Source organism: Dipodomys merriami, unplaced genomic scaffold (genome assembly GCF_024711535.1).
Source record: "Dipodomys merriami isolate MVZ:Mamm:240054 unplaced genomic scaffold, mDipMer1.0.p SCAF_21, whole genome shotgun sequence".
NCBI classification, from domain to species: Eukaryota; Metazoa; Chordata; class Mammalia; order Rodentia; family Heteromyidae; genus Dipodomys; species Dipodomys merriami.
Window position 1 is genome coordinate 5,242,945 of NW_027203493.1, and position 20,313 is coordinate 5,263,257.

A 20,313-nucleotide genomic window follows, 5' to 3' on the forward strand; every position below is an offset into this window, starting at 1 on the left:
TCTCAAATAAAAAAAAAGAATATTGAGAGCTTTAAATGTGTACATATGATATTTCTAGAATGTGAGTGTCTATCTATTTAAGATTTAACTTGTATAAATCTGTTCATCCATCTTTAGCTAAGTTAAATATGTTCTTTCAGTATATTTTTTAGCATGTCTATATGTGTTATATAGAAGGGTGACACAGGTATATATTCTCTTACATTAAAATTATTATAATAGGAAAGGGCACCACTAAACTGTGCTAGTTATTGACTGGATGAACGATCTAGTCACTGCTTGGAATTGTAGATTTTTCACCATTGGTTGTCATTAATGACAAAAATAGACTTAGTTGGTCTCGGGGAAGTTGAGCCAGAAATTACTTTTCTCTAGTTTGTGTTCCACCTTAGCCAGCTCTTGGGAGTATGTACATTGTATAGGCAGAGAACCTCTGTGTTTCACATTTTAGTTCACATGTACAAAGGAGTAGGTGAGGGCTCCTTTGCCTGCTTTATCCATCACACACTGCAGGGGATGGGAAAGCCTGAAGGCCAATTTCCCTCCTAGACATCTGATAGCATAATGTTCAATGACAGAGAAAATAAAATTATTTCCAGCTTAAAGCTTTGCCTGTTCCCATCTTATTAATGTATATACTGCTTTGTACCACAAATAAAATATAGCTATAATATGACATTTGTATATTTCTTAATCATTACAAAAGGAAAGAGAGTTGGAGACTTTTAGAAAACTTTTAGATGGCCAGATAGGATTTTGTGGTGGACAGAGATGCCTTTAGCGACAGGCAAAATGGTTTAGATCAGTTATAATCTTACATGGGAAAGCCTGTGTTCCCCAGGGAAGAAAACTGTTAGTACTTAAAGGACAGTATTAGTTCTGAGAATAGAATGCTGTTAAGCACTAGGTACCTACTCTCTCTAAATATATAATCATCCACAGTCTTCCTTGTCTCTCTATCAGTTCCTATGCAGACAGACAAGGTCAGTACTACCTTGAACTTCAACCCAAATAAGCACTGATTACTTTTGTCTAATACAGATACTTTTAGAATACAAAACTATTAGAAATATCTGTGTATGTAGAAATAGTATGAACTCACATAAAATTGTAAAATAATTGTTTTGCTTCTCTTCCTTTATTTTCTTTTTTTTAAATTATATTTATGTAGTTTTGCAAAGGGGTTTCAGTTCAACACATCAGTTTGAGTATCATTTTTAAGCCCCGATTCCGGTAGATTTTGCACTCCTCTAAATTTTATTGGCATAAACCCAAGAAGAATAATTGTTACATAGTGATCAGATGCATTAAAAATGTAAATATTTTCATGATCCACACTTAAAATTAAAATTTAATTCATTCAAGTTTAATTCACTTACATTTAAATTATTATCTAATTATGGTATTATATGTCATATATAGACTGTTGAGCATATCTTATTAAAGCACAATTTTATGTAAAGTATGAGCAAATCAGTGAATGCTATTGAAATGTGATTACATTTTATTCAAGGGTTTCATGTTTACTTATATACGCTAGTTGAAATTATACTGGAATGAGTATGTGAATGAAACCACATTAGTACTGTTGAATGAGATATTAATAATATAATGTTGCACTCTTGATTTGAGATCACAGTAGCTAATATGCTATTATTTGTAGACATAAATATTAGCTAATAAGCTACTATTTGTGGATATTTGATAAACCCTTACAAAATAACATTTTACATGTATTTATTTCTCTTTTACATTTCCTTTGTGTTTACTTTTGCCCAACATATAAAATTTGTGCATATTTATGAGGTATTATATGATGAGGTTTTATACTTGTGCATTATGTTATGTTAAAACCAGAGTAAATGTCTCTGAATAATTTACCATTTTAGAAGTAAGTATTTCAAAAGTCCTTATTTGGAGATGTGCTTGTTTGAAATAATAGTACATCATCCATAAACTCACTAACAAAGCAATCACTAACAAAGCTAGCCCTTCTTCTAATTAGAATGTAGTAATCATTCACCTACAAGAATCCAGTGTTCCTGGACTCCAGAGAACCCAGTTGATACCAACTTCCATTATATTCTTACATGGTGACAACATAGTATTGGATTTTTTTTTACTGTTTCTAAAAGAAATATTAACCAGCAAATTGGAAAAATTAAGGAAGACCTTAAATACTTAAGCAATTAATATCTTTTTAAAATACTATAAATGAGCAACAAACTTATATTTAACTTTCCTTTTCATTCACAGAAAAATCTTTAAGATGGCTATATTTGTTGTTCAGTGTTGCTACTCCTCATTTATGTCCATTTACTTTTGAAGTCATAATTTGATCACTGTCCAGATTTACTATTTTAGTATGTGACTGTAGGTAGGTCTCCTTCTACTACTGAATAGTTTCATTTGGATTTTGACAGTAATTGCTGCATGATAAAGACAGGCTGCAGCTCAAGCCAAAAGCAATGGGAAAAAGGAACTGCTGCAAGATTAAATAAACTTGCAACTTGTTTCTACACTTTCTTGTTCCCAATGATCTACTTATAAATATGTACAGACACCCAGGTAAAACATGATTAATCTGAACTCAGGCTGGTATTTGTATTCTGATTCTGAACCATTCATGCAGCTTTGAATTTTCCAATGAAAATAAAGATTTGACTTGTTAGCAGTTTATCACAGTACTTAGGAATCAAATGTTGGTCAACAGTATAGCTTGGAAGGTACATGAAAGGTACAATCAGAGAAACCCACAGTCTATTTCTAGATGTAAGAAATTGACATGAAAACCTGGCCATTAAAACCTGCATTAAAACACTCTAGAAGTGACTGGGTTGAATAAATGAAATCAGTAGAAATAGGAAACTAATAGGGAATGGACTTTGAGAGGAATGAATTGTGCTTCATGCCTCTTTTGGGCAATAGTATGCAATTGAAATTTACAGATTCCATGTATAATTGTTTTCTAAGCTTTCTAGACAAAGAATATCATAGATAGATATTTTTCTGTCTACTGTAAAATATGAATAAACTTTCCTGATTGATCCCATAATCTAAAAATAACAATATCACATACAAGGAAAACATGCATCCTTTGTCTCTCTGGGCCTGACTTCCTTCACTTAATTTTTTCAGATCTTTTCTTTTCTTTACAATGGTACAATACCATTCTTTCTAATGGATGAGTAAAATTTCATTGTGTATATTTACTACAGTTTTTTGATTCATTCATCCAACTGGGCTGATTCCATATTTTGGCTATGGTGAAGAGTCCTGCAATGAACATGGTTGTGCTGATGGTTTTATTGAATCCTGGTTTGTAATATTTTGTGTAGATGACCAAAACAAAATGTATGGATCACAGGGTGGTTTGATATTTAATTTTTTGAGGAATCTCTACACAGCTTTCCAGAGTGGTTGAACATTCCAACCAGCAATGTATTAGAGTTCTCTTTTAGTTAATCCTCACCAGAAAGTTATTCTTTGTTTTCTTGACATTGGCCATTTAAACTGGGTGAGATGGAATTTATGTTGTTTTGATATTCATTGCCTTTATGGCCATACATATTGAGCTTTCTTCATGTTTCTATTGCCCATTTTACTTCTTCTGAGAAGATTCTCTTTAGCTCATTTCTTCATTTATCAAAGTATTAAATAGAATGAAAACTTAATTCTGGCATATGGCTTACTAATATAATAATATTTTATAATAATAAAATTACAGAATTATATTAAACATGAGGACCACACATAAGTTTGGAAATACCACAGCAAGACTCTAAGTAAATATTCCCTCTATTTTTCTTTTTAAATATTTAGGGAGAAAGAAAATATTAACTTGAAAAGTGAAATAAAGGTTTCACTAAGATTTATAGAAAAGAGATTTGATTGTTGAGGACAAAACCATGGAAATCTGAGAAATGAGTTATTGCTATATTAAAAATAGATTCAGCCAGGCACTGGTGGCTCACACTTGCGAACCTAGCTACTCAATATGCTGAGATTTGAGCACTGATGTTTAAAGCCAACCTGGGCAGAAAAGTCCTTGAGATTCATGTAATCAATTAATCACCAAAAATTGTGGAGATGGAGATGCGGCCCAAGTGTTAGAGCACTAGCCTTGAACAAAATTCCTCTGAGACAGCACATAGGCTCTGAGTTCAAGCCCCAAGACCTGTAAAAAAGAAAATAGATCCAGATTTATGAGATTCTGAGTATAACATGATAGCAAAATATAAAATTATACTGTTCATCAATATAAAAATGTTTAACATTCTAGATAGATAAGTCCATATGGACTTTTATTAATAAGAAAAGTTATACAAATTCTATTTTTAGAATATCTGAAGTTATATATTTGCTTTTATGCCATGCAAGATTTTGTGTCATCATTGAACTATAAATTTTAGTTAGAATGACTTATGCTTTTGATTAAATCTTTCCACAGATGAGAGATGGAGAGATAAACACAAAAAGCAATGTTTCCATGGTGAAAGACTTTGTCCTGCTGGGATTCTCTGACCTTCCAAACCTCCAAGGGTTCCTATCTGGAGTGTTTTCCATCATTTACATTATTATCCTATTTGGAAACAGTCTCATAATTGGATTAACCAGGGTGGACCCTGCCCTGAAGAAACCCATGTATTTTTTCCTGGCAAATTTTTCTTGCCTGGAAATCTGTTATGTGTCAGTAACTCTGCCTAGAATTGTGGTCAGCATTTGGACACAGGATAGAAGCATTTCTCTGAGGGCCTGTGCCACCCAGCTGTGCTTCTTCTTGATTCTGGGAGCCACTGAGTGCTTCCTCCTGGCTGTGATGTCCTATGACCGCTATGTGGCCATCTGCCACCCTCTCCACTATATATTAATCATGAACCCAAAGAAGTGCATTCAGCTGGCAGCTGGCTCCTGGTTCGGTGGAATTCCAGTCCAAATAGGACAAACATGTCAAATATTTTCTCTGCATTTCTGTAGTTCTAACAAAATTGGCCACTTCTTCTGTGACATACCCCCCATGATCAATTTAGCCTGTGGGGACACGTCCATGCATGAATTGTCTGTCTATGTAGTAGCAATGCTGTTTGCTGTGGTTCCTTTTTCGCTGATACTTGCTTCTTACAGCAAAATTATTTCCACCATTCTGAAGTTGCCAACAGCACACGGACGGGGCAAGGCCTTCTCTACCTGCTCTTCCCACCTGTTGGTTGTGGTTTTATTTTATGGATCTGCTAGCATTACCTACTTCAGGCCAAAGTCCAGTCATTCTGCTGGAATTGATAGGTTGCTCTCTCTTTTCTACACCATCTTGACTCCTATGTTCAATCCGATGATTTACAGCCTTAGGAATAAGGATGTGATTGCAGCACTGAAAAAATTAATATTTAAAACATAGTACCATGAATTAGTTGGAACTGTTTATGTTGTCTTAGATGTATCAGAGAAACTTTCTCTTTCCATCATGGCCTCACAAACACAGATGTTTCCTGATTATAGTATATATTTGTTACATGTAGCTATCAGCCGGAAATATACTGGTGAGATCCATAGTGAACAAATTCATCCATGTACAATGATCTATGCTTGAGGAAAATAATTTCTCATAATAAAATTTTACCCTGTCAACTTTTCAATGTAAATAGACTTCAAAATGTAGATATTTTAGCTTCTATTTATTTTTAAAGATATATATATATATATATATACATATTGAGATCCACTCCTTGAGTCATAAAATCATTATTAGTTTTATTTATTTTGTTATAGTCTTGCAAATAAACTGAGATGTTTTGAACTTGTCTTGAACCTTCCCTCCAGACCCTAGCAAAATGTATGTCATATTTGGTAGTATTATAGGATTGACCTACAAAGCCTAAGTAATAGAAAATCACATATACAGATGTTGATACCACTATTTTCTGGAGTTCTTGACTCTACAGTATATGACAATTACCAATCATAGTTGGAAAATGACTGTTCAGTACATGATCAAATCTGTGTGCTGATGAGTGAAAGTCGTTGGTTTTACTGCTGAAAAAACTAGGAGAACAAAGAGGAAAGCATCACTAGGGAAATTCGGAAACATAAACTATGTTCAGATATAATTCTTTGCAGAATCTTTTTTTAAAGTTAATAAAATTATTTTTTTATTATTGTGAAAATACCATAGAGAAGGGTTACAATTACATGGGCAAGATAGTGAGTACATTTCTTATCAAGCATTGTTGCCTCCTCCTTTGTTTCCCCATACCATCCTTTCCCCTCTCCACCCCCAACACCCTGGACCAACGCCCACCCACCCCCACCTCCCACCCCTCCAAAGTTGTAAAGTTCGTTTTTCGACATAACGTCTTGTACATCTCATTGTTGTAATGGGTCCACCTGTATCCCTATTTAAACAATTTATTTTTTCCCTTCCCCTCCACAAATTATATCAACATCAAATACAGTGAAAGCAGAGCTTAGACCCTGTGGGAGATACATACAAAGCAACAAAGAAATCATCATATAAATATGTTGGAAACAATCGCAAGAAAGAAAAAACATTTGAATCCTTATCTTGGGGATCATTTTGCCTAACATTAATTTGTCTGACAGTTTTAGTTTGTCTCAGACATATACTAGTTATTGCAAATAAGGGAAATAAGTCTTTCTATTTTGTGTTTAAAGTCACTGAGAAGGTTGAACAACTCTAATTTTGAGGCAATTAGCATCCTGCAATACCAACTCACAGTTCCTCAGTCCTGTTCAATTCTTGTATAGCACAGAGTACTATCCTTGGACACAGAGTAGGTAAACAATGCCTGTTTGACTCCCTGAGAGCCAGAAATTCAGCTTTGATTTTTATCTTGGGATCTGAATGGCAAAGTAAATTTCTACTGTGCTTACTGTTGAATTTGGAAGGGAACTGCACTCTTAGTTCTTTGAATATATATGGGAGCCAAATAATTTACTCTTTTGCACAACTGAGTCAGAAAACCTACTTGTACATATACTTGTAGCCTAGATCACAAATGTTCCGCCAATGCCAGGTGCTTACTAGCCTAGGACACTAATAGAATGTGGAGCATCATTTATCAAGTGGGATTTCTCTCTCACTATCTCTGTCTCTGTCTCTCTGTTCCTCCCTCTCCTTCCCCTCCTGTGCAACCGCGTGTGTGTGTGTGTGTGTGTGTGTGTGTGTGCATATATGTGTGTGTGAGAGAGAGAGTGTGTATGTCTTTCCTGTTCATCATGAGTTGAACAACCTCTACCATGTTTCCTCAACCTCACAGTCTCAAAAGCAATAAGAGAGCTCACCAAGATCTGAAAACTCTATGCACAAAAACCAACTAATTTATTCCTTCTAGGAATTTTTGGACAGGGATAAGAAGCTGACTAATGCTTAAGCAGAAACATTTCTAGAGTATAATAGACACCAAAACTCATCAATGCAATTTTTTCTATGAAAACATTGTTTTCAAATTTACAAAATCAGCCTCTGAGACTACTCAGAGGCAATCAAACACATTTAAACCTAGTCAAGATCACATGATTGGTGACGAGGAATCTCACACAAGGGAATTGTATTTTTTATTTTTTCTTAATAATTTTTATTAATATTTTATAATAGAATGAACCAAATAAACTTTCATGAGACTCTTTTCATGAGACTCAGTGGGGAATAATTTTTCTTTTTTTTCTTTTTTTGCATACTTTTATTGTTAAGGTAATGTACAGAGGGGTTCCAGTTATTTACATACGTAAGGTCTACATTTTGTTGGTAACAGTGTCAACCTCTTCTCTCACTTTTTCCCAGTTTTTTCCCTCTGACCCACTACCTCACAAGATGTATAGATGTTATATCGAAAAACTTTACAACTTTGGTGGGGGGGAGGGAGGGAGGGGGAAGAGGGGAGGGCAGGGATGGGAAGGGGAAACAAAGGAGGAGGCAACAATGCCTCTTATCAATGCTTGATAAGAAATGTGCTCATTATCTTGCTCATGTAATTGTAACCCCTCTGTATGGTATATTCACAATAAAAACTTATTAATTAAATAAAAAAGATGTATAGTCCATTCCCAGCAGAGTACTAGTGAGTATCAATGCTGAATTAGTTCATACTTTGTCCCATTTTTTCTGTGCTTCCTTTTACCCTTCCCCAAAATAGATATTCTTGCAAGACAAAATATACAGGAATAATAAATAGCGACAAAAGGACAAAAATAGGAAAAAACACAAAAAAGTAAAAAATACCCTCTTGTTTCCATTTCTTGGGGTTCATTTCAATAAGCATCATTTTATATGATCATATACACATACCTATTGAGTCTTTGTGATCCTCTAAAGAATATCCTACTTTGGTCTCACTGTATAAATGTTTAGAGTTCTGTTTAATTTATCATGACAAGTGTAAGTTATTTTTTGTCTTTTACTGTCCTTGGTGTTTACTTGTAGATTTAGTAGCACATTCTAATTACTACAAATGAGGGAAATCATGCAACCACCTACATTTCTTAAGCTCTAGCTTATTTCATTTAATATAATTTTCCAAGTCTTTCCTTTTCCTTATGAATGGGCAATGCCATTCTTTCTGATGGAAGCATAGAATTCCATTCTGTATACATACCACATTTTCTTGATCCATTCATGCACTGAAGGGCATCTGGTTGATTCCATATCTTAGCTATGTTAAACAATGTAGAAGGATTATTTAATTAATAGCAAAGGTAGTACTGCCATACTGTGTAGTTCATAAAGTATTTATAATATATTACTACTATATTTCTGTGATATATAGAATTATATTATCTGTCACTGCATTGATAACAGGTTGTACTATGTGACACATACCCAAACCTATCATGACATGCCATGATTATGTTCAGTGTTATAGTGTTTTTTGAGTAAATGTTTCAATATATAGTTATTTCCCTACAGTACTAACTCACCATATAACATGACTGGTAATATCATATTGGGAAAAACCATGTTTTCCCATCAGTCATTGACTGATATCTAAGAAAAATGTGATGGAGAAAGATGTGGACTGAAGAACAGGTGTAAAAGGACAGGATAAAATAGATCAACCTCCTGGGATGTATATTTTCTTTATAGCTCCAGATTTCAACTTGGAAGCACTATATCAGGGAATCTTACCAAATTCCTACTTAAGTCATGAATCTCCAAATCAATATTTCAATACAATAAAAACAATATGACTAATTAGACATTTTTCTATTTATCTTAAAATTTTAGATGTATGTTTACATTTGCTTAAAGTTTGCTAGATTAAAATTTTTCTTTAAATTAAGGGATCCAAAAGTCACATAAATTTCATATTGCTATATGTTCAGAATTACCAGACTTATTTGAGGCCTCAGCTAATTTCAAATATTATTTTTCTATCATGCCACTGCTCATACACACGTTTACAAAACGAAGGGAGTACAGAAATGGAATCTCAAAACCTTGTTTTTATAGTTAACAAATTATGGAAATGATCCCTGAAAGTATAGTCTTGTTTTTATATTTAAAAGCTATACTTTTACTCTATCCTGAAAACTTACCAAGAAAAAGTCATTTAAATCAGAGTATGCTTCTGGGTTTTGTTTTGATTATGAAAATTGTAACACAGGGCATTCTCATTCTACAATTTCTTTTAGATTATACATCACTATGGTAAATTTCACAGAATTTAACATTTGTTAAATGTATGGCCACATGAACATTATCTCATAAAACTTCATTCAGTGTTGTGGCATCAAAAACTGAGCAGAGGAGGGTTCCGGGAAGATGGCGGAGGAGAAGCTGGAATCTGAACAAGCTCTCGAATAGAAAGCAGTTTTAGAGTTCCAGTGATCAGTCCTAAGCCAGAGAATCACACCAAGTGTGTCATCACAGGACAGAGAGTTAGTCAAGAGAGGGGAAGCCAAGGAGACACAACTGAGCGCCTGCCAGCAGCTGCCGCTGCGGCAGCAGGTTCGTGGCAGCGACCACCGCCGCGGGGTCATACCTGAGACACAGAGAGTCCGGGACGAAGGAGCCAGACGCAGCAGATGAGTGGATTCTACTCAACACCAACAAGAACCGACAAGGAGCGGACATCTTCATCCTGCAGTTTGCAGACCAGAGACGACCCAGGATCCAAGACTCGGCGTGAGTACAAGCCCGACTTCCTCACTCCTTCTCAGGGAGCAGAGGAGGGAAGGCCACCCCTCCCCCCACAGCACCGGTGATCTCCATCTTGGATACCAACAAAGCTCAGAGGAGCTGCTAGCTCCAGCACAGGCCTTGGAATAAAACGAGTCATTTAGCAGGTCACAAGAACTTAACGGTGAAGTGACCTGCCAGACTCAGCTCCATCCAGGGAAAAGTCACCCAGCTCAGGCGCCAGCCATTGGAGTGGCTTTCCCCACTGGGTAACCAGAGCCAGAGGCTGCCCCTCCCTCTAGCAGCCACCACAATCAATTGAAAAACAGAAACCCTGAGAATGGCTCCAGGCTGGGCGCTGTGAGCTTTATCACAAAATAGCCCCAGGGAAAAGCTACTGTTTGTTGAAAGGCCTCAACTCTACCCAGAACCTAGCCTCATCACCACATCCCCCTCCTTTGTGATTCTCAAAGCAAATCACCCTCCCAGAAAACTAACCTGGGAGGGGGATCTCAAAATCTTGGGTAAAGCAGAGCATTTTTCTGCCTCTTCCATCAAACCGACTTAAGAAACCAATCAAGCCACAGGACCTCAAGCTGACCAGAGACTCCAACAAGAGACTGGTTACAGACAAAAGGGAGATACAGGATTCTTCCCACCCCTCCCCCCCAAAAAAAAATCAAAAGGCTTTTTTTTCTTTTTTTTCTTTTTTTTTCCTTCTTCTTCTTTTCTTTTTTTGTTTGTTTTTTGTTTTTCATTACCTTATATATATATATTTTTTTTCTCTTCTAAAACTTTTATTAATCTTTAATTTTTGCTTCTTCTGAAAAAATAATTGTTTTCCAGTAACTTTTTTTTTCTCCTCTTATAATTTTTATTTTAGGAATATGTGAATGAGCGTTTTCCTTTCTTTTCTTGTCTTCTTTCTCTTTTTCTTTCTTTCTTAATTATCTTTTTGGTTTTTGTCTAGCTCTACTGAACTTCTGATCTTTTCTTCTCCTTTTCCCATCCATAAAGATTTTCACATCTCCTCTATGTCCCTCCCTTTCTCTCAACATATTCACATTCCTCTCTAAATAGATGGTTTTTTAATCTCTATAATAACATTAATCTTTACATTTCTATTTTTTTTCTGGTCTCTTTTCATTCCCCTTTCCCTCTCTCCTTTTTCTCTATCTCTCTACTTGCATCCTACCCAACCCATTTCCTACATTGTGATTAGGACATAGTTAACTCTCCCTGTGCCTCCCCACACCAATCTATTCCTATTTTTTACCCACATCTCTCCCTAATCCTAATAATTTCTGGTTTTTCAAATTCTTTTCTGCGGTTCGAAGTCCTTTAACATATAGTTGTTTGATGTTGAATAGATGTATCTGTTGAACTAGATTGTGTCTGTAGACTATTGACTGTACAAATGCAAACTTTGGTTGATGGTTGCCTTAAGATAGTGTTCTAGCACAAAACTGGTGCTATCTTCATCTCAATGGGCAGAATAAGCCTGAAAAACACAAGAAAAATGGCAAATTCGGGTATCTCAATTCCCAATCTTGATAATCAGGGATTAGAACAGATAATGAATAATCCAGAGAAGAGTTCCCAAATAGCTTTACAAACACTACTAGCAAACATGATAAATGAGAAGTTTGACAATGTACAAAGGACTCTGTATGAGCGTGATAGGAAGAGAGAGGAGGCATCCCAGAAGTTTATACAGGAATATCATAAGCGTGAGGAAGCTACTCAAAAACTAATACAGGATTTGCATGAACAACTTGAGAATACTCAAAGAGAAAGGGAGGAATGGCATGAGCAGGCTGAGAACACTCAAAGAGAACTGAAGGAATCCCACGAACGCGAGGAAGCTAATCAAAGAGTAATACAGGAATTGAGAGACCAGGTAGAGAACACACAAAGATCACTAAAGGCATCCATAGAATCCATTAACAAAGAGCTGAAGGAAGTCAGGGAGACCACAAAGGGAAAGCTGAATGGAACCCAACAGAAGGAATGGGAGTCCAAAGAAACCATATGCAATCAACTAAGTGATTTGAGGACAAACACTGAACACCAAATTAAGGAAGTAAAGAGATTCATACAAGACCTAAAACAGAGCTTCAACAAAGAACTTGAAGCCATCAAAGCTGACCAATTAGAAGGAAAAGAGATAAAAAACAAAGTAGAGAGTCTTGACAGCAGGTTAGACCATGCAGAAGATCGAATCTCGGGGACTGAAGACAGCCTAGATATTATAGAGAAAGAACATACAACCATCCAAGACAAGTCCAAGAAATATGATAGATATATTCAACACCTGGAAGACACCATCAGAAGGCCTAACTTAAGGATAATGGGTGTCAAGGAGCACCTAGAAACAGAAGTTAATGGTCTAGGAAATTTGTTTAACAGGATCCTAGCAGAGAACTTCCCAAACATGCAAAAAGATAGGCCTATTCAGATACAAGAAGCCTTTAGAACCCCAAATAGATCAGACCAGAATAGGACATCCCACCTTCACATTATAATCCACACAGGATCAACTCAGACCAAGGAAAAGATCCTTAAAGCTGTCAGGGAGAAAAGGGTAATCACCTATAAAGGGAAACCAATTAGAATTACCTCAGATTTCTCAGCAGAGACAATCAAAGCAAGAAAAGCCTGGAATGACTTATGCCATGCCCTAAAAACAAACAACTATCAACCAAGAATACTGTACCCAGCTAAACTCTCCTTCATAACTGAAGGCCAAATAAAAACCTTCCACAGCAAAGAAAAACTGAAACAATACATCTCCACCAAAGCAGCTCTACAAAAGATTCTTAAAGATGTCCTACACATAGAAAACCAACAAGACCACAATAAAGGCCAACAAACTGCACCCAAACTGAGAATCCAAGAACCATAGGAAGAACCCAGTTTTTGCAGCCCCCAAGAAGGTGGATAACATGGCAGGAACTCCCAAATACCTCTCAGCCTATCTCTTAACATTAACGGACTGAACTCTCCAATTAAGCGACATAGACTGTCTAGTTGGATTAAAAAACAAGACCCTTCTATCTGCTGCCTGCAGGAGTCACATCTTGCCCGTAAAAACAAACACATTTTCAATGTTAAAGGCTGGTACAAAATCTACCAAGCAAACGGCCCTCATAAACAGGTGGGAGTTGCAATCCTTATATCATATAAAATAGACTTCAAATTAAAATTCGTGAGAAGATATAAAGAAGGTCGCTACATACTAATTAAATGATCTCTCCTTCAGGAGGATATTACAATTCTAAATATCTATTCGCCAAACAATGGAGCACCCAAATTTAACAAAGAAACACTACTTTCCCTCAAATCCCATATAGGTCCAAAGACATTAATTGTTGGGGATTTTAACACACCACTCTCCCCACTAGATAGATCAATTTGGCAAAAACTCAACAGAGAAACTACAGATCTAAACAGCTGCATAGATCAACTAGACTTAACAGACATTTACCAAACATTTCACCCAACAGCATCAGAATACACGTTCTTCTCAGCAGCACATGGAACGTTTTCTAAAATAGACCATATTTTAGGCCACAAAGCAAACTTGTCTAAATTCAGAAACATTGAAGTTATACCTTGCATTATTGCTGACAACAAGGGAATAAAATTAGAACTCAACACCAAAAGCCACCAAAGAAAGTCCGGTATCACATGGAGGCTGAACAACACACTGCTGAATCATGAGTGGGTCATGGAAGAGATTAGAAAAGAATTTCAAATGTTCATGCTATTCAACAAAAATGAACACACAAATTACCAGCTCCTCTGGGACAGAGCAAAGGCAGTACTCAGAGGCAAGTTTATATCTCTGAGCTCCAACATCAACAAATTGGAGAGATCTGAAACTAACAATTTAATGACACATCTAAACCTCCTTGAAAAAGAGCAGCAAGATAAACCCCAATCCAGTAGACAGAAAGAAATAATCAAAATTAAATCAGAATTAAATGAATTAGAATCCAAAAAAACTATAGAAAGAATCAACAAAACAAAGAGTTGGTTCTTTGAAAAACTTAACAAAATTGACAGACCCTTAGCAAATCTTATCAGAAAAATAAGAGAACACACCCAAATTAATAAACTCAGAGATGAGAATGGAAACATCACCACAGAAACAACCAAGATTCAGAACATTATAAGGGAATACTTCTCAAAACTTTATGCTAATAAGTTTGACAACTTGACAGAAATGGACCTCTTCCTAGCAAATATTGACATGCCAAAACTAAACCAAGATGAGTTAAACTATCTTAAAAGGCCCATATAAAGCATTGAAATAGAAAGAGCAATAAGAGACCTCCCAGCTAAGAAAAGTCCAGGACCAGATGGTTTTACAGCGGAATTTTACAAGGCCTTCAAAACAGAGCTCACACCACTTCTCCTCCAACTCTTCAATGAAATTGAAAGAGAAAGCTCACTACCGAACACATTCTATGAAGCCATCATAACCCTCATCCCAAAACCAGGCAGGGACTCATCAAAGAAAGAGAACTATAGACCCATTTCTTTGATGAACATTGATGCAAAACTTCTCAACAAAATTTTGGCCAACCGACTTCAACAATTCATCCAAAAAATCATACACCACGATCAAACAGGATTCATTTCAGGGATGCAAAGCTGGTTCAATATACGCAAATCAATTAATATTATTCATCACATCAACAGGAGCAAGAGCAAGAACCACATGGTTATCTCAATAGACACAGAAAAAGCATTCGACAAGATACAACACCCCTTTATGATGAAGGTTTTGGAAAAATTAGGAATCCATGGAACATTCCTCAATACAATAAAGGCTGTATATGACAAACCTACAGCCAGCATTATACTTAATGGAGAAAAACTAAAGCCATTTCCTCTTAACTCAGGAACAAGACAAGGATGCCCACTCTCTCCACTTCTCTTCAATCTAGTATTAGAATGCCTAGCTACAGCAATAAGACAAGATGCAGACATAAAGGGGATCCAAATAGGGAAAGAAGAAATAAAACTCTTCCTCTTTGCAGATGACATTATCTTGTATTTAAAGAATCCCATAGACTCCACTCCCAAATTACTCAAGCTGATTCAAAACTTTGGCAAAGTAGCAGGTTATAAAATTAACCCCCAAAAATCAATGGCTTTTCTGTATGCCAACAATGAGAAAAGTGTGGCAGAAATTAGGAAAGCAACTCCATTTGTAATAGCCCAACAAAAAATAAAATACATAGGAATTAACTTAACTAAAGAAGTGAAGTATCTCTAAGATGAAAAGTTTAAAAGCTTGAAAAAGAAAATCAACACAGAACTTAAAAAATGGCAAAACCTCCCATGCTCCTGGATTGGCAAGATTAACATCGTGAAAATGGCAATACTCCCAAGGCTATCTACAAATTCAAGGCGATACCTATCAAAATTCCACCCTCATTCTTCAAGGAAATAGAGGAGGCAATCCAAAAATTCATGTGGAACAATAAAAGACCCCGAATAGCAAAAATGCTCCTCAACGGAAAGAACACTGCTGGAGGAATATCAATACCAAATTTCAAACTCTACTATAAAGCCATAGTAATCAAAACAGCTTGGTATTGGCATAAGAACAGACTTCAGGACCAATGGAATAGAATTGAAAACCCAGAAATGAACCTACAGACCTATAGCCATCTAATCTTCGATAAGGAAGCTAAAACAATAGAATGGAAGAAAGACAGCCTCTTCAGTAAATGGTGCTGGCAAAATTGGTTAACTACATGTAGAAAACTAAAGCTAGATCCTTATATATCACCCTGCACCAGAATCAACTCCAAATGGATCAAAGACCTTGAACTCAAAGCAGACACTCTGAAAACATTACAGGATGGAATAGGAGAAACCCTAGGTCTCCTTGGCTCAGGCCGAAATTTTCTGAATAGAGACCCGGAAACACAACAAATCAAAGAAAGGTTGGACAAATGGGATTGCATAAGGTTGCAGAGCTTCTGCAGGGCAAATGACATAGCTGGCAAGATCAATAGAAAGCCCACCGATTGGGAGAAGATCTTTACTAGCCATACAACAGACAAGGGTCTCATATCTAAAATATACTTGGAACTCAAAAAATTAAACCCCCCAACAACAAATCCTCAAAGAAAAAACTGCCCAATAAATAAGTGGGCGAAAGACTTAAAGAGAAGCTTCTCTGAAGAAGAAAGAAGGATGGCCAATAGACACATGAAGAAATGTTCAACATCCCTAGCCATAAAAGAAATGCAAATCAAAACAACTTTGAGAAATCACCTCACTCCAGTTAGAACAGCAAAAATCAAGAACTCTAACAACAACAGATGCTGGAGGGGATGTGGACAGAAAGGAACCTTACTTCATTGTTGGTGGGAATGTAAACTTGTTCAACCACTTTGGAAAGCAGTATGGAGGTTCCTCAAAAGACTTCACATAGATCTCCCCTATGATCCAGCAATCCCACTTTTGGGCATTTACCCAAATGTTTACAAACAAGACCACACTAAAGCTACCAGCACAACTATGTTTATTGCAGCATTATTTACCATAGCTAAGATATGGAACCAACCCAGATGCCCCTCAGTAGATGAATGGATCAAGAAAATGTGGTATATATACACAATGGAATTCTATGCCTCCATCAGAAAGAATGACATTTCCTCATTTGTTAGGAAATGGAAAGGTTTGGAAAAAATTATATTAAGTGAAGTAAGCCAGGCCCAAAGAAGCATAGGTCCCATGGTTTCCCTTATTTGCAATATCTAGTATAGGTATGAGTCAAGCGGAAAAGGTCAGATAATGTGATGTTAGGAAAATGAACCCTTAAATATGTATTTTAATGTTTTCGTTTCTTTCATGCATGTGTTTCTAACGCATTTATAAGATTATTTCTTTGTTGCTTTGTATGTCCCTCCCCCACAGTGTAATCCCCGCTTTCACTATATTTGATGTCAGTATAACATGTGGAGGAGATGGGGACAAACAAGTCGTTTAAGGTTTCAGGTGGACCTGTTGCAACAATGAGAAGTACAAAATGTCATGTCAAAACCAGCTTTACAATGTCGGTGTGGGGGGGGGGGAGGGGGGTATAATTGGGTGGGGGGAGGGGGGTAAAATTGGGTGGGGGGAGGGGGGAGGCGGGGAAGGGAAGTGAAGGGTAAACAAAGGAGGAGGCTGCAATGCTTGGTAAGAAATGTAGGCATTATCCTGCCCATGTAATTGTAGCCCCTCTGTACAGTATGTTCTCAAATAAAATAAAATACAATTAAAAAAAAATAGAACGATTCAACAACTTTCTATTGATTGTACAATTGGATGCACTTAAAATCAAATTCAAATGCATTGTCAGCAATTTCTGTTTTATTTTAAAATAAATATCTATATTAAAGTGTAAAAAAAAAAAAAAAGGATTCAGGTGGACTTGTTGCAACAATGAGAAGTACAAAATGTCATGTCAAAACCAGCTTTACAATGTCGGTGTGCGGGGGGAGGGGGGTATGATTGGGTGGTGGGGAGGGGGAGGCTGGGAAGGGAGGTGAAGGGTAAACAAAGTTGGAGGCTGCAATGCTTGGTAAGAAATATATGCATTATCCTGCCCATGTAATTGTAACCCCTCAGTACAATATGTTCTCAAATAAAATAAAATAAAATAAAATAATTTTTAAAAAAACTGAGCAGAGCAGAGAGAGCAGGTGAGCATCAAAGAAATATTGAGAAGGTTTCCTATATCTTTTATTCTCTCTTAAGTTGAAAATTTGAATTCAAAGTGCATATCATGCAGTTAAAAGGTAATTACATATGTATGCATTATTTTTTCCATTCTCTATCTAGATACATATATTTGAATAAATAATATTCTATTAGCCAAATCATGAAGCCCAGGTTCTATACTAGAAAATAGGGACTGAGCAATAATGAATTAATGGTTATTCTGGGAAAATTTAAAGGAATCCAAATTATATTATGTGAAGTAAGTCAGACACAAAGAAAGAGAAGTTGCATGGTTTCTCTCTATTGTGGTAACTAGAATGTGCCTATAATTCTAAAGTAAGCATACTCGATAGTAATAAGTAAATAAATAAATGACTGGGGCATGATAAATCACACAGCTATCTAGGCATTCACAAAGATGGAGATCAAAGAAGAATGTTCTTAGGAGAGAAACACAAAGGCTCAATAGCTATGTGCACCTGACCATATCAAAATGTACTCCAAGAATGTAAACAAGAGATTTTTTGATGTTGCTGGTTCTGTTTTCTTTTCATTTGTCTCATTTGTTCATTTGTCTGTCTGTAGCAGGGTAAAGGGGAGCACAGAAATGGAGAAACAAAGGGGGAACAAATACAGCAGTGATATTCACTGGACATTAGTTTGATAATGAAGTATACAACTAGTGGATGAATATCAGAGGGAAAACCTGGGAGAGAGTGAGGGAAGGGATGACATTGTACAAAGAGACATGGACTCATCACCTGACTTATGTAACTGTAATCCTTCTGTACATCACCTTTTCAATAACAATAAAAATGCATAAAATGGCAAAAGCTAAAAAAGAAAAAAGCAACCTAAATACATAAGCAATTATTGACAGTGGATATCACATATATTGTACTATATAAGAATGTAAATTCTGAAAGCCTAGAAAAGTGATATAATATTGCTATTTTTCAGTTAAAAAGGATCAAGCCTTTTCAATAGTTTCTCAGTGTCATGTGTGTATGTGAATTTAATAGACTATAAATTATGCAGCAAGATTTTTTATTAACAAATGATAGAAAAAATTTAACTGACATAATGGAGATTATATTTTAAGTTTAATCATGAAAAACATTTTCACATTCTAAAATATTTACAATTCTGCTTACCTATATACAGGAAACAGTGACACATTAATATTACATTTATGAAATTATGGATAGAAGAAATTTTCTAACACATTATGAAATGTAATAAATACCAGACTAAAAGTTAAGAGTAATGACATAAGGAAGAACAAGACAGCCAAATAAAGAGAAAAGGAAGAAATTCAAAAGATTTCTCTGATTATATGACCCAAAATAAAACAATTTCCCACAACCGCCTGAAATTATGATTTCAGTATTAATGTCCGTAATGCCATTATCACCTCCTTGTTTCTAAGGCTGTATATCAATGGATTCATCATAGGAGTAAAAATGGTATAGAACAGAGAGAAGAGTTTGTCAAGTCCTGCAGAAAAAGTGGATTTGGGCCTGAAGTAGGTAATGCTGGCAGATCCATAAAACAAAACCACAACCAGTAAGTGGGAGGAACAGGTGGAGAAGGCTTTGCCCCGTCCTTGGGCAGAAGGTAGCCTTAGAATGGTGGAAATGATTTTGCTGTAAGAAGCAAGGACCAACCAGAAAGGGACCACAGCACAGAGAATTGCTACTATGTAGACAGACAATTCGTACATAAATGTATCCCCACAGGCCAGCTTGAGTATAGGAGGTATGTCACAGAAGAAGTGGTCAATTTGGTTGGAATGACAGAAACGCAGAGAGAAGATATGCCATGTTAGTCCTATCTGGACTGGCATTGCACTGAGCCAGGATGCGGCTGCCAGCTGAATGCACTTCTTTGGTTTCATGACTAGAGGGTAGTGGAGAGGGTTGCAGATGGCCACATAGCGGTCATAGGACATCACACCCAGCAGGAAACTTTCATTGGTCCCAAGGATCAGGAAGAAGCACAGCTGAGTGGCACAGACAGGTAGAGACACCGTCCTGATCCCAGTCCAAATGCTGAAAAGAACTCTAGGCAGAGTGACTGATACATAACCGATTTCCAGGAAGGAAAAATTTGCCAGGAAAAAATACATGGGTTTCTGTAGAGTAGGGTCAACCATGGTTATTATGATTATGAGGCTGTTTCCAGTAAGGATAATTATATAAATAATGGAAAACACCCCAGATATGAACCCTTGGAGGTTTGGAAGGTCAGAGAATCCCAGCAGGACAAATTCTTTCACTATGGAATCATTGCCTTCTGCTCTTCTATCTCCATCTTTCATCTGTGGGATATTATTTAATCAGAAATAAGTCATGTAACTGTCCTCAGTATTTATTTTCTATGAATAACCCAAGAACAGCATATGTTGCCACCATATTCATTCACTATAAAAATAAAATTTAACTTTTCCA

At 36.3% G+C, this 20,313-nt stretch overlaps 2 protein-coding genes across 2 annotated transcripts; one reads left to right on the top strand and one right to left on the bottom strand.

The window, feature by feature from the left end:
* Positions 1 to 4,450: 4,450 nt before the first annotated feature.
* On the top strand, positions 4,451 to 5,395 carry LOC138833649 (olfactory receptor 10AG1-like). Its single transcript, XM_070031933.1, has one exon. It carries the CDS (start codon positions 4,451 to 4,453, stop codon positions 5,393 to 5,395), a length of 945 nt encoding a protein of 314 aa, XP_069888034.1.
* Positions 5,396 to 19,238: 13,843 nt separating this feature from the next.
* On the bottom strand, positions 19,239 to 20,195 carry LOC138833650 (olfactory receptor 10AG1-like). The gene has a single exon (XM_070031934.1). The coding sequence runs from the start codon at positions 20,181 to 20,183 to the stop codon at positions 19,239 to 19,241; it is 945 nt and encodes a 314-aa protein (XP_069888035.1). The 5' UTR covers positions 20,184 to 20,195.
* Positions 20,196 to 20,313: the final 118 nt, after the last annotated feature.

Coding starts and splice junctions, on each gene's coding strand:
- LOC138833649 (XM_070031933.1), top strand. CDS start 4,451: ATGAGAGATGGAGAGATAAACACAAAAAGCAATGTTTCCATGGTGAAA.
- LOC138833650 (XM_070031934.1), bottom strand. CDS start 20,183: ATGAAAGATGGAGATAGAAGAGCAGAAGGCAATGATTCCATAGTGAAA.